The sequence below is a fragment of the Bos taurus genome, chromosome 2 (assembly GCF_002263795.3).
Source record: "Bos taurus isolate L1 Dominette 01449 registration number 42190680 breed Hereford chromosome 2, ARS-UCD2.0, whole genome shotgun sequence".
Classification (NCBI taxonomy): Eukaryota; Metazoa; Chordata; class Mammalia; order Artiodactyla; family Bovidae; genus Bos; species Bos taurus.
Window position 1 is genome coordinate 89,314,838 of NC_037329.1, and position 15,769 is coordinate 89,330,606.

Genomic DNA, 15,769 nt, shown 5'->3' on the forward strand with positions numbered 1-15,769 from the left:
CTTTTGAGAAACATTGATCACTAGAAAGATAGAGGATAAGTTGATTGGAGGATAGCCTAAAAGTCGAATGGCCAGTTAGGAGGCTAATGCAATAGTTCAGGCAAGGGAAGGTGATGAGGAATGAGAGGCAAGTCCCCACCAGTCAGTGCAGTACAGCAGGAAAAACCAGTGTCTCTCAAACACTTCTTTATCACCTTACTTTCTAGATCAAAAATGTGTGCTTCTTGTCAGGGTCCATGATGGTAGGGTCTAATCTCTCCCCTGCCCCCTACCAAGATGCTGGCCACGCAAAGAGGCTTTCACGCTTTGTGGCTCCAATGTTTCAAACTAGTAATGAAACTCAACCTAGAATGACAGATTTAAACTTGGCAAGCACTTTGGAGACTGTTTGTCCTGTGGGTTCCAAGGTTTTTTCCTACAGTAGAATTCTTTATTCAGATGAGATTTACATAGAACACCAAACTAAAACTGCTACAAGTGGAAGTGAGGAAGTTCCCTGTGAGAGGCACCCCACCTCCTCATCCTCCACTCAGCCCTCTCAGCAGTCACCAAGGTGCCATCTGATCAAATTAAACCTTGTCGTTTTAAAGAGAAGTAAAACTGGAACAGTTTAAGTCCCCTGCCCAAGGCCACACATGGATTCACAGAGGAGGGTAGATGAGCACAGACCCCAGAGCCGGCACTGCCGCTTCCTGTGTGACCTTGTGCAGGCGACCCAGCCTCGCAGTTTCCTCATCGGGAAAGTGGACGTGAGCAGAGTTGTTGTGAGGATTAGATATTAACACATAATATAATACAGAATAATTAATACTTAATGTAATACATAACAATAAATACAAAGCACACGGGCAGTATATACTCCACAGTCAGTTCCATACTCCATAACCACGCCTGTGTGAGAACTTATATCATTCACAAGATCTTTTTCAGGATCAATACCAAACGTCATTGTTGCTGTACATCAGACAGTGAAGCTAAGCACTACACGTTGTTTTTCTGTCTCTAGTGGCACTTTGTGTCAGGACTCCGGATAGCCCAGCGTCAGGAGAACGCCTTTGCCATTGTCAATGCTGGGATGAGCGTGAAGTTTGAGGATGGCACAGACACCATCAAGGAACTTCAGATGTTCTACGGAAGTGTTGGCCCCACTGTTGTGTCTGCAAGCAAAACCTGCCAGCAGCTCATTGGGAGGTATGTCATAACACATCTGAAGCATGCAACCCAGGCCTTGCCATTTTAATATTTCAATGAAAATAGCACTTGGAAAATTTTTTCTGATCATAATATACATATATATATACACATGCATATAATGTGTTGAAAATTTAATCACTGCAGAAAAGTACAAAGAAAATAAAAATCACCCAAAAACCAACCACCTTCAAGATACAATGATTCTTTTGTTGTAGTTTCTATAATAATAATTCACAAATTAATCTAAGATAATCTAAGAAGATAGTATCTCCAAAATTCCACTACAAATTAACCTGAAAAATAAGTAAATGTTTCTAATACTGTGTCCTAAGACAACTGAAAATGTCCTTAAAGAGCTTAAAGAAGATGAAATAGTCCAAAAGATGAATTGGCCTTCCTCCTGTCATTTGCATTATTTCTAGCATTTGGACAGCAAATTTTTGAAGTTCTTCTAACCAGTAATTTTATAGTAATTTTCACCCACCCATCATGTTTTTTGTCAACAATTAGAACTTAAAGCAAGTTTTTTCTGATACTGAAATAACTAAAATAAGTGTTCGCAAAGCACTTATATAATAACTTTCAGCCATGAAAAATGTTGCAAGTATCATCAATAATTCAGTCATTTACTAGTCTTTAGTCAGGAAGATCCCCTAGAAGAGGAAATGGCAACCCACTCCAGTATTCTTGCCTGGAAAATTCCATGGACAGAGGAGCTTGTGGGCTACAGTCCATGGCGTCACAGAGTCAAACACGACTGAGCAACTGAGCATGCATGCGCTTGGGCAGGTGTGGTGTCATTGTTGGAGACACAGCCACGAACAAAACAAAGTCCCAGATCCTGGGAAGCTTGATTTGAGTACTTTTTTCATCCAAGCTATTTGAGGTAAATCAACATTCCCAGGCCATGACATTAAAAATAATAAAAACCATCTGATTAAAAAATAGGCAGAGGATTTGAATGGACATTTTTCCAAAGAAGACATACAGATGGCCAACAAGTGTATGAAAAGATACTCAACATCACTAATCACAATGCAAGTCAAAACCACCATGAACTATCATCTCACGTGTTAGAATGAGTATTATATAAAAGACAAGAAATAACATGAATGGAGAATAGGAAACCCTTATGCACTGTTGGTGGGAATACAAATTGGTGCAGCCACTGTAGAAAACAGTATAGAGGTTCCTCAAAAAATTAAAAATAGGACTACCATATGATCCTACAAAGAAGATGGAAACATCTACTCAAAATACATAAGCAATTCCATGCGGCTTGCAGCATTATTTACAATAGCCGAGATAATGGCAGCAACCTAAGTGGTCATTGATGATCAATGTATAAAGGATATATATATATATATATATATAATGGAATATTATTCCATTATAATAAAAGAAGGAAACCTTGCCATCTGTGGCAACATAGATGGACTTTGAGGGCATTATGCTAAGTATGATGCAGAGAAAAACAAATACTGTACGATCTTATATGTGGAATCTAAAACAAAGCAAAAACTGAGCTTGTAGATACAGAGAACAGTTCGGTGGCTGCATAGATGTGGTGGGGTGGAGGATGGAGTGCAAAATGGATGGATGGGGTTAAAAAAGTACACATTTCTAGTTACAAAATAAATGTCATTGGGATGTAATGTACAGCATGGTGACTATACATAATAATACTATATTGTATATTTGAAAATGGCTAAAAACAAAACTAGATCTTAAACGCTCTTGTCCTAAGAAAAAAAATTTGTAACAACATATGGTGACGAATATTAACTAGACTTATTGTGGTGATAATTTCACAATATATATAAATATCAAATCATTACGTTGTACCCCTGAAACTCACATAATGTCATGTCAATTACACCTCAATTAAAAATTAAAATTTTTTCAATAATATTTTTGAAAGGAGGACTTTGTAAGAAAATTTGGGAGCCACTGCCCCAGATTCTAAAGAAAGCTAGTGAGGGATTTGAGAGTCTTTTGTGTAGACTTCAAAGACGGATACATACTGCTCTCCATCTTTTCGTACTCTGCTGGATTAGTGTTTGTCTCTGCCTCTTCTGTGAAATGTTCACACTCTTTCCTGCTAGGAAATGGAACGACCAGATGCTGAGTGATGCTTGCCGATTGGTTCTGGATGAGATTTACATCCCTCCAGACGCTGAAGGTGGCATGGTAGAGTATAGGCGAACCCTCATCATCAGCTTACTCTTCAAATTCTACCTCAAAGTGAGGCGAGGGCTGAACAAAATGGTAAGGACTACTTCTCTGGGTCTCTGGGCCCCCTGGCCTCCTGGACATGAGCCTGCACATGAAGGGCCTCCATGGCCTGGTTTTAATAATACACAGAGCGTGTCGAGGGTGGGGCCTTCCAGTGGCGCTTCCCCGCCTCCAACAGCTTCCTCCTCACCCTTTTTGTTTCTCTCCTTCCCTCACCCTCCTTCACTCCTGAGCTGAGAAGGGGATGGATGACCTTGTTATTCCATTTGCTTTATAATTTGTATGACAGAGGCTAATATGCAGTGTCAAGTTGATTTATAGTAGTGAAGAGCCTTCAGTGAGCAAACTATAATATTTTCCTTAAAGTAAGACCTATTTTAATATTTTAAAAATATGAATAAGACAAAAAGGAAGAGAAAATCATCTATAATCCCATATACCTGTACATAACCATTATTAGTATTTTATTATGTACTTCTTCAAACAACAGTGCTAGCCCAGGGAATTCAAAGCTCAGGGCTCTCTCCCAGCAGAACTGGTATCTCATGTCTGGAAGAATAAATAGAATAGCCTATTTCTGACATGTGTTTTTCCAAGTTAGTCACTCAGATTATAAAATTAAATGTGAAAAAAATCTTCTTTTCAGGACCCCCACAAGTTTCCTGATATTCCAGAAAAGTTCGTGAGTGCGCTAGAAGATTTCCCTATAGAAACACCCCAAGGCATTCAGATGTTCCAGGTTGGTGGCTGGGGTGTTTTGCTTTTTAATCTGTCTGTGCATGTAAGTGTATGCCATTATGCATATATCTTCCTTCTTTTCAAGAACTTATTTTTTATTTTTATTACTTGTACAGACAAAGTCTGCTAAAGCCAGTTGATGGGTAACATTGTCACCCACACATGGCTTTCTTGGTTTAGCTTCTATGCTTTTACTAAAGGCTACACAAAGAATTAGATTTTGTATCTCCTTTACCTTCTATTTTCAGTTTTGCTGCTTAAAATTTCCTCCTTTTCTTGGCCAGTGTCTGTCCTTTCTTTAAACTCTGACTTAGCATTTACTGCTTCTATAGAGACTTCCCAGCTTTCTTATAATTGAAAGTTTCTCAGTCCTGTCTGACTCTTTGTGACTCCATGGACTATACAGTCCATGGAATTCTCCAGGCCAGAATACTGGAGTGGGTAGCCTTTCCCTTCTCCAGAGGATCTTCCCAACCCAGGGATCAAACCCAGGTCTCCTGCATTGCAGGTGGATTCTTTATCAGCTGAGCCACACGGGAAGCCCAAGAATACTGGAGTGGGTAGCCTATCCCTTTTCCAGAGGATCTTCCCATCCCAGGAATCAAACCAGGGTCTCCTGCACTGCAGGCAAATTCTTTACCAACTGAGTTATGAGGGAAGCCCCTGCTTTCTTATAATCATCCTAAATCTCCCAGAAATTTGTGTATATTTCTTGCACCAAATTAGTTGATGTCAACTGTTCTTTATTGCTATACAAAGTTGATCACATTATGTTAATGTGTTACTGTGTATTCTGATACTTCAACAAGGTTGTAGAGTCTTTGAGGGCAAATTAAAAAAGTCTTCCTTTTTTGGGGTGAGGGGGTGGTTGTAATCAGAATTTATCCTTTATTGTATGGATCTTTATTAATGTTGACTCACAGATATGGATACCCAATTGCTTATAGTTTTTTTTGACTTTGAGGTAAGCCAAGCTATATCTATATATATATATATATAGATAGATATAGATATATATCTATCTATATATACCAAGCTATATATATATTCCCAGGTTTCAGTGCTTGAGGATGCCTGGTAATAAAATAACTTGCTTTGTTCGTGAACAGTGCGTGGATCCCCACCAACCCCCACAAGATCCAGTTGGCCACCCAGTCATGCACCAGTCAGCCATTAAACACACCACAGGGGAAGCTGTGTTTGTTGATGACATGCCCCCCATCTCCCAAGAACTCTTCCTGGCTGTAGTCACCAGCACCAGAGCTCATGCAAAGATAATGTAAGAAAACAAAACATCCCTATAAGTTACTGGAATGCATTCACAATTTCATATTAGAATTGAAAATTTATTATATATTTGGGTCAAATAAGAATAATTTCCTCTTTTGGATGGGAATCAGTCATTTTTTAAATATAGTTAAGAAAAAAAAAATCTATGACCAAAAGTAAGAACACCTACTAACTGCTGGCACTTTCCACATGGAATACTGCCCATGACTTGTTATGTGGTCACCAATTTTTCCTGGTGTTTAGGAATCACTTGTATTACCCTGAGCTTACCTCTGTAACTTCAGTGTGTGCTTTCAAAATTTCCTTCCTAGATTAATTGATACTTCAGCAGCCCTGGCCCTTCCTGGTGTTGTTGATGTGATAACAGCAGAGGATGTTCCAGGAGATAATAGCTATCAGGGAGAGATTTTCTACGCACAAAATGAGGTGTGTGATTTGTGTGCCGCTTATCATTCAAATGCTTTGCTGGAAATGCCAAAATGATTATTGGTCATGGGCCCATGTTCACATCACAAAGACCTGCAGGGAACCAGTGACTCCCCCTCAAATTCTCTCTTGAATGGTGGACCCTTTTGAGATTCTGTTAAAAGCCATAAGCCTTCTCAGGGAAGGCTTCTAAAAAACCATCAAGTGGTAGAAGCAATACAGAGCATAGGACATTAAAGGAACCAGCATTATTTCAGGACAACCGGATTACTGGCTGTGATATGGGAGTGGGAAGGAATGTGGCTGAAGACAGTCACAGGCCAGGTCCTTAAATTCTTCCTCCAACCTATGTATCCCCTGAACCCCATTCAAGTTACTGTTTTAGATTTATTCTCATAGGTTGAAAATAATACAACATGTGGCTTTTTGCCAGGTAATTTGCGTGGGTCAGATCGTCTGCACTGTGGCTGCTGATACCTATGCTCATGCAAAAGAAGCTGCTAAAAAAGTGAGGATTGTTTATGAAGACCTAGAGCCCAGGATTATAACAATAGAGGTACGCAGGCCATTCCATGTCTTCTAGAATGACTAGGGTGGTATAATTTTGACAGAATTCAACCCATGGGGTCACAAAACAATTTAGGGCTCACCTATACTGGGTTTAGAGCTGTCCATAGTTTTAGAGAGAAGGCTCCAGCAATCTGCACCTCGAAACATAATACAGAGAATTTTCCTGCCTGGAGCTCTCTCCCTTCTTGTGTCCATTTCTCCTCCCTTGATCTCTTGCTAAGGCATGGCCACAGAATACAGATAAGGGATACCAGGGGGATGTTCTACAACCTCACATACAAAACTAGTCATTGGGAAATCCAGAGCATGTGAAACTCAGAACAGTTGTAACATTTACTATATTACAGCTTGGGTCCTCTGTCTCCCTGCCTACTTCCTGCTTAAACACAAGCCCTGGAGATAGTACTCTGACTGACAGTCTGACTCTATTGTCTGCTGCTGCTAAGTCACTTCAGTCGTGTCCGACTCTGTGCAACCCCAGAGACGGCAGCCCACCAGGCTCCCCCATCCCTGGGATTCTGCAGGCAAGAACACTGGAGTGGGTTGCCATTTCCTTCTCCAATGCATGAAAATGAAAAGTGAAAGGGAAGTCGCTCAGTCGTGTTCGACTCTTAGCGACCGCATGGACTGCAGCCCACCAGGCTCCTCTGTCCATGGGATTTTCCAGGCAAGAGTACTGGAGTGGGGTGCCATTGCCTTCTCCAGACTCTATTGTCTAGTGGGACCTTAATAGCAATGAAAGCATTGACAAGTTGTTTCAACTCCTCATACCTCAGTTTCCTCTACTGTAAGATGGGAACCATGAAAGTACCTACACCAAAAGGTCACTGTGAGGTTTATTTTTTTATTTTTTTCTTTTTCACTGTGAGGTTTAAATGGAAGAATTCAAATGCCTGGAACAGCACTTGGGACATGGGACCCATTCAATAAATGTTAGCTGTCATTTTGTTTCAGCTGTTTTTGTTAACAAGGACAAGAACATATTCTCAGTGCTTTATAACCCCAGTGCCTAGTGAAGCACTAAACCCATAGTAGGTGCTCAATAAACATGTGTGATGGAAGGATAGATGAGTCCATAAGCAATGTGAATCCCAGCCAATGGGAGGCAGTCTCCATCATTTTCTGTGATTCTCCTCTGTTCTTCCCAATGGTTACCGAGGTCAAGTATTTCCCAATTATCCTCTGAATGCCTCTTAATTCTGTCCCTTTCTTTCTATTCTCATTTTGTCTCCCATCTCATGGTTTGGCCAGATCCTCATCACCTGTTGTCAGATTAATTATCATAACTGCTTTAAAAGGAGTTTTGTACTCTGTTTCAACCTATCTGTCCATCACATTAACTTTCTAAGCCTCAAAGTTCATCAGATCACTTCTTCCACACAGCAACATCCCCTTAGATGAAGTTCTTAGTATGGAACTCAGGATCTTGTGGTGGGGGTGGGGGGCTCTTCTGGTCTTCATTGCTGTGCACAAGCTTTCTCTAGTTGTGGCGAACAGGGGCTACTCTTGTTGCAGAGCACGCGCTCTAGGGCATGCAGGCTTCAGTAGCTGCAGTGCATGGGCTCAGTCATGGCGGCATGTGGGCTCAGTAGCTGTGGTGCATGGGCTCAGTCGCCCTGTGGCTTGTGGAATCTGCCCAGATCAGGGATTGAATCCATGTCCCCTGCATTGGCAGGCAGTCTCCCAACCAGGACCGCCAGGTAAGTCCTCAGGATCTTTCTTAATCCAACCTCAAGGCACCTTTCTAGTCCAATCTACTGTTTCTTGATAGAAAATCCCCACCCTTCCAGTTGGCTTGTTCTCATTTTGGCCCCTCAGCTTGGTTTCAACCTCAAACTATTGCTTCATGAGGCGCTTTTGACTGTAAATGATTCTCCCTCTCTTCTCTAGCTGTCCTAATCCCATTCAATTCAGCACCTAACTTTCATCACCTACACAACGTCACCCCTGAGCGTTCCTGGCCCCACCAACCTCCTCCTCTTGTCCTCTCTTTATTCTGTTATTTGCCCCCCTCACCACAAAGTTGGCACCTTAACACCAAACTGCCTCAGGCCCTCCCTGTAGGACCACATTGTATATATCTATCCTTGTCTCCCTCTCAGGTCTTCCTCAGAGCCCTGAACGAAACTAAGGCAATACCAATGCCTGTAATCCATTTCAACACAGCATCTGCTGTCTCTCCTTACTGCTTGGATTGTCTTTGTGTGTGAAGATCTGATTGAGCAGGAGCCTGGGGTTTTGATGGTGGGTGAATGGCTTATTAGAATGCTTTTAAAAAAACAACACCTTTTTCTTGTTTGTTTTGGTCTGCAGCAAGCCCTAGAGCACAATTCATTTCTTTCTGCTGAGAAAAAAATTGAGCAAGGAGATGTAGAGCAAGCCTTTAAATATGTTGACCAAATCATTGAAGGTAAGTGACCTTGAGCCAAAAAGGTAAAGCCTTTGCAGTTGAAGACTTAATTGAGTCATCTGGCTTGAGAAATACTAGAGCTCTCAGGCAGAGTTTCTCAACCCTAGTGTGATTTTTGAATCACAATTTTAAATGCACAAATAATAAACTTACTAAGCTCAATGAAATTTTACATATGTATAAGTCTATGGATGGGATGGTTAGATAACATCATCAACTCAGTGGACATGAATCTGAGCAAACTCCGGGAGATAGTGAAGGACAGGGAAGCCTGGCGTGCTACAGTCCATGGGGTCGCAAAGAACTGGACACAACTTAGTGACCAAATAAGAACAACAATAGGCCTATGTAAATACTACCCACACCAAGATATAGAATATTTCCAGCACCCTGAAAGCTTCCTTGTGCCCCTTCTCAGTTAGTAAACCTCCCAAAGATTTTTGTTTTAATTTTACTTATTTGGCCGTGCTGAGTCTTTGTTGCTGTGCAAGGGCTTTCTCTAGTTGGAGTGTGCAGGCTTCTTTTATTGAAGAGCATGGGTTCTAGGGCTCTCAGCCCTCAGTAGTCGTGGCATATGGGCTTAGTTGCCCCTCAGCACATGGAATCTTCCCAAACCAGGGATCAAACCAGTGCTGCCTGAATTGGCAGGTAGATTCTTAACCACTGGACCACCAAGAAAGTCCCCAAAGATTTTATTCTAACCTTTACCACTGTAGATTAGTTTTACCTCTTGACCTTCATATAAATGGAACCTTATAGTATAACTTTTGTGCCTACTTTTTTTATTCAATATTGTGTATGGAGGGCTCATCCATGTTGTTGCATAGATCCATAATTCTTTTTCATTATTCAGGAGTATTTCGTGGTATAAATATTTATATATCCATTATATCTGTAATTATACCCATAACTTATTTATCTATTCTACCATTGATATGCATTTGAGTTTTTTCAACTTGGGGCTTTTATGAATAGTTCCTGTAAACACTGTTATTATACATGTCTGTGGTAAGCATAAGCACTCATTTTCAATAAAATATACTCAGCAGTAAAAATGCCAAATAATAGTGTTTTAATATCTTTTACTTTTAGTTAGTGCCAAACATTAAAAAATGTTTTTCCTATTTTATTCCTAATAACAATTGTAAAAGTTCCATTGTTTGTTTATTATCATCAGTCTTTTTAGTTTAGTTCTTGTACACCCTTCTTAATATTTCTTTCTAGTACTTGATACTTTATAATGTTATTGTAATGCTATTGTAAGTTATATTTTTATTTAATTTTCTACTTATTTATGTCTAGTATATAAAGACAGTTGGTTTTTGTATATTGATCTTATAGCCAGGAGTTTCACTAAATTCCCTCACTATTTTAATAGTCTTACAGAGTCTCTTGAATTTTCTGTGTATAAAGTTGTTTCTTAACAGTTTTATTTATCTTTCCTAATCTTGATACTATATTGTTTGCTTGCTTGCTTGCTTGTTTTGAATTGCTGCACTGGGTAAGACTTAGTACAGTTTTTTAAAATACAAATATCCAGATCCCACCTCAGACTTGTGAAATCAGAACCTTGGAGTATAAGGTCAGAGAGCATCTGTATTTTATAAAAGATCTCCATGTGGGTGAGTCTAATTTGTAGCCAGAGTTGAAAGCTGCAGTTGTCTTTACTAAGAGAATTGCTACAAGTCTTAAGTAAGAGAAAATAGTGATTTTTACAGTAATTTTTACCTACTTCTAAATAAGTGGAATGGCAAGTGCTATATTTTTTACTGAAATGCCTTCAGAATGCTTGTTTCCCAGCATCATTCTGTTTAAGCAGAAAATGTAGACTAATTCCCAATCATAAAAACAATTTACTACCTCAGAAGAATAGTTAAATACAAGCAGGAAAGCTAAGAAAGATGCTCAGAGATTTGACAGCATCTACTCTTGTGTCAAACACTCATTACTCCATAATATATTTTATAGAAGAAACTAAATGAGATTTTACAAAGACTATAAATTTAAGCTAATGGTTATTTAGTTATGATAATAATATCAGTTAACATTTATCAGGTACTCATTGTGCCAGGCACCATGCCAAGCATTTTACATGTTTTATGTTATTTAATCCTGACAACAACCCTAAGAAATGAGTAATATTATTATTAAGTCTAGTTTAAGTTCCTAAGTATTACTGCTTACTATTTAATATGTAAGTAGAACACTGCTAAGAAAGAACATATCAGTAGTTGCATTTTACAGATGATGAAACTGAGGCTTTGAAAAGTTAAGTAACTGGTTGAGATCTCATAACCCGTTAGCAGTAGAACCAGGACTGGAGCCCAGAATTGGCTGAGCCCTAGGCCCTTGCTGTTAACCATAGTAGTATATTTTCTTTGAATTTCTGTTCTCACTGAGGATAACAGAATGACAAGATGCTAGGTAGCTATTTGTCATTCAGGATTCTGGCCATAGTGGGAGTTCAAGTGGGAAGTTTGAAAGACAAAGGGAATTTAAAATTTGGGCAGAAATGACGAAAAATTGAAGACTCTTGAGAGTCCCTTGGACTCCAAGGAGATCAAACCAGTCAATCCTAAAGGAAGTCAACCCTGAATATTCATTGGAAGGACTGATGCTGAAGGTGAAGCTCCCATTCTTTGGCCACCTGATGATAAGAGCCGACTCATTGGAAAAGACCCTGATGCTGGGAAAGATTGAGGGCAAGAGGAGAAGGGGATGACAGAGGATGAGATGGTTGGATGACTTCACTGACTCAATGGACATGAATTTGAGCAAACTCCAGGAGATAGTGAAGGAAGGGAAGCCTGGCCTGCTGCCGGGGACCAGCCCCGGCTGATCCAGGGTATTCGAAGGAGAGACGGTGTAGGCGAAGATCAGAAAACAATTGCTTAATTAAACGTTAATTAAGGATATAAAGAGTAATAGAATGAGGATAGCTCAGTGAGGAAATTCAGTGGAGAAAAGAGGCTGAAATAAGGATAGCTCAGTGAGGAAATTCAGTGGAGAAAAGAGGCTGAAATAAGGATAGCTCAGTGAGGAAATTCAGTGGAGAAAAGAGGCTGAATAATTCAGCCAGAAGGTAAGAGAAAGAACGACATGGTGAGACCAAGTTTCGGTGAACAAGGCCCGCACTTTATTTTCCAAAGTAGTTTTTATACCTTAAGTTATGCATAGAGGATAATGGGGGAAGGGGTAGAGTCTTGCAGCAAGCCAGGCTTTCTTCCTGCAAACTTATCATATGCAAAAGCTTAGGTGATTTGCATCATCTTCTGGCCCGGAGGCCTGTTAACATTTTAAGACCTTTTCTTCAGAAAACTTATTTTTCTCTAAAGGTGATTGGTCAGGAGCCACCCTCCAAAAGCATTAGATAAAGTTGCATTCCTACAGAGCAAAGGTGTGGTGGGCTATAACAAGAAAAAATTAACTCAAGGGTCCCAGGTTACAAACATTAAAGCTACTACTTACACCAATTATATTAATCAATACACTGCCAGGGACACAGCAGGTAAGGGATATAGAAACTTAGCAGCAAACATTGGCCCAACAAGTGAAAATCCCTTCACCAATACAATTTCTAATCAATCTTTTAACTACTCAAAAGAATCTGTGTTTAGACAGTTTAGAACATCTCCTGCCTCTCACAGTTGGGAGGCTCTGAACAATCACATGTGACCAGAAAAACCTATTCAGGCAGGCTAGAGGATTTCCAAAGGAGTTTGTAGGTTGAAACACTGTCACACCCAGGAATTATTAACTGGAGCTGTAAGCTAACTCTTTTTTCAGAGAGGTAGTGGGGGACAGCCCCCCGTAAAGTCAGAGGTGTAGGTGAAGGCACAAAGCAGAAAGTAGGCAGACTCTGGTTTTGGGTGTAAATGCTCGAGAATTTCCAGGGGGACTCCTGAAGCTCGATCCCGCCTTTGTGTATGCCGAGCCTCCTTCCTCATGACCTTTGTCATGGGCGGAGTTCCTCACGCTGGCTCCCGGCAGTGATAGAATTCCAGTTGAGCTATTCCAGATCCTGAAAGATGATGCTGTGGAAAGTGCTGCACTCAATATGCAATATGCACTCAATATGCAATATGCCGGCTTCCGGCAGCCTGCTCCAGTCCATGGGGTCACAAAGAGTCGGATACGACTAAGCAACTGAAAAACAACACAACTAGGAGTTATTGAGAATATAATGTAATAGTTTAGAGCATGGATCCTGGGGTCAGGCTGCCTGGGTTTGGATCCCAGCTCTGCTCTTTACTGGCTGTGTGACCTTGGGAAGCTTACTAAACCTTTCTATGTCTCAAATTCCTAATAATACCTGCCTCATAGGATTGGTACAGAGATTGCATAAATTTATTATCTATAAAGTTCTAGGCCTCAGAATAATATCTATCATATGTAAAAACTGTTTAATTATTAAATAAATTTGAATTTAGATTAAAATCAGTATATACATGCTGAAAGCAAACTTTTTTTGTAGGGGAAAGGGTGCCTTTTTACATGGCTCGCATTCTATTATCCCAAGAAGTAATTCAAGAAATCCTTTGTTTTTTTTTTTCCTTTTTTTTTTTTTTTTATTCTTCCAATTTTATTTTATGAAATCCTTTGTTTTCTGGCAAAGCAATTCACTTATTTTTAACTGCGCAGGTTTCCTTTGGTTAGTTTTAAATTAAATATACTACCTTTCAAATACTTAAATAAGGGCTAAATGCGTCTCTAGTACAACCTACAAAATAATAAGGATGAGGAACTTATTTACAAAACAGATACAGATTCACAAACTTAGAAAACAAACAAGGTTGCCAGGAGGGAAGGATGGGGAGAATGGATAGTTAGGGAGTTTGAGATGGACATGTACACACTGCTATATTTAAAATGGATAACCAACAAGGACCTACGGTATAACACAGGAAAGTCTCCTCAATGTTATGTGGCAGCCTGGATGGGAGGAGCGTTTGGGGGAGAATAGATAGATGTATATGTATGACTGAGTCCCTTTGCTGTTCACCTGAAACCATCACAACATTGTTAATTGGCTATGCTCCAAAATGAAATAAAAGCTTTAAAAATAATAATAATAAGGATGTGAGCCAGAAAGAAAAACACCAATACAGTATACTAATGCATACATATGGAATTTAGAAAGATGGTAACAATAACCCTGTGTACGAGACAGCAAAAGAGACACTGATGTATAGATCAGTCTTATGGACTCTGTGGGAGAGGGAGAGGGTGGGGAGATTTGGGAGAATGGCACTGAAACATGTATAATATCATGTATGAAACGAGTCGCCAGTCCAGGTTTGATGCACGATACTGGATGCTTGGGGCTGGTGCACAGGGACGACCCAGAGGGATGGTATGGGGAGGGAGGAGGGAAGAGGGTTCAAGATGGGGAACACAGGTATACCTGTGGCGGATTCATTTCGGTATTTGGCAAAACTAATACAATATTGTAAAGTTTAAAAATAAAATAAAATTTTTTTTAAAAAACGGAAAAATAAATAAATAAATAAATAAAATAAGGATGTACTGAACAAGCCAAAAATCTCAGCTAAATCAACAAGAGCAGGCTGGTTTTACAGTAGGTACCCTCTTTGTGACCCAATAATCCTGACATCACCTAATTAGGGTACATACTCTTATTGCCTCCAATTTTCCAGATGAGGAAATGAGGATTTACTAATTTGGCCAAACTCACTGAGTGAGGATATAACAGAGCTAAGAAATGTGGTCATATTGGCCTATGTACTCAAGTCCAACACATCACAGATCTCACCACCCACTGGACAGGCCAAGAGAGGGGAATGAGCCAGCCAGAATCAGGCAGCTGGTGAGGCACAATGAAGATAAATGGAAAATATGGTTTAACCAAATGATGCAACGTCAAACTCTATAAACTGAAGCAACGTGTTCTTTACAAAGTAAACACCACCAAGAGTCCCCAGGTTGGAACTTTCAAGTAAACCTTGTCCTGTGTTTATGCTTTATAGGTAAGGTCCATGTGGAAGGACAGGAACATTTTTACATGGAAACACAAACTATCCTGGCTATCCCCCAAGAGGAAGATAAAGAAATGGTGCTACACCTTGGGACACAGTTTCAGACCCATGTGCAGGTAACAGAGTGTTTTTGGAAAACGAGGCTCCAAACGGCTGTGTGACAGAGGCCCTTACAACCAGGCTTTCCACTCTAGGGGCCTTTTGATGCCTACACTCCCTGCACACTTGCTATTAGCAGAAGTCCAGAATGAAGGAAACGGGGCAGATATTTTCCTTAAAGGGCAGACCTTTCAGAGATCTGAAAACTGTGCTGCCTTCCCAAAACAGAGAGCAGAGTCTATCTTTCCCTTCTAACAACTTATAGTGTAAAACCTAATCTCAGGGAGGTCAAAGCCTTAATATTGCATTTACATTTCCCTTTGTGGTTCTTCTGAGTTGCATCTCTGTGTGAATGTTTTTATAAATCGGTGGCATATGGGTAAAGTGATTGCATCTTCAAGACATTTTCAGCCCAGCGCAGCAGCATGTGAATTCCAATCCTGTTCTGGTGGTTGAGATTTAACCTCACTGAGGCAAGTAAAGAAAATCCTCTGACATTCCCCTCTTCTGAAAAGTGGAGCTGTAGGTCCTAAAGCAGTGGAGGGCATAGGGGATACTTGGCCAGTTCTTCTGGGAGGGGGAGTAATGCCAGCCTCACTGAAGGAAGGAGCTGGGGGCTTCCTGGTGGAGCACAGTGAGTGGGTAGCTTGAGGTCCTGAAGGATGGCGAGCCTCAGTAGGTGGAAGAAGCTCCCAGCTGCCATTCAAAGAAATAAACATGTATAACAGAACTAGCAAAACAGCCTATCAGCAGATACTTAATCCAGAGCCCTTGAGAAGATGCTGATGCTGAGCTGAGATGTAGCTGTGGC

General features: G+C 40.3%; 1 protein-coding gene across 1 annotated transcript in view; it reads left to right on the forward strand.

The window, feature by feature from the left end:
• The window catches only part of AOX4 (aldehyde oxidase 4), a 70,934-nt gene that overhangs the window by 31,163 nt on the left and 24,002 nt on the right, over positions 1-15,769 (forward strand). The window contains exons 14-21 of the mRNA NM_001281919.1: positions 1,007-1,191; positions 3,300-3,462; positions 4,076-4,168; positions 5,277-5,446; positions 5,769-5,883; positions 6,317-6,439; positions 8,767-8,863; positions 14,851-14,975. Of these exons, the coding sequence (NP_001268848.1) occupies positions 1,007-1,191; positions 3,300-3,462; positions 4,076-4,168; positions 5,277-5,446; positions 5,769-5,883; positions 6,317-6,439; positions 8,767-8,863; positions 14,851-14,975 (1,071 nt within the window). The remainder of the gene's footprint in view (positions 1-1,006; positions 1,192-3,299; positions 3,463-4,075; positions 4,169-5,276; positions 5,447-5,768; positions 5,884-6,316; positions 6,440-8,766; positions 8,864-14,850; positions 14,976-15,769) is intronic.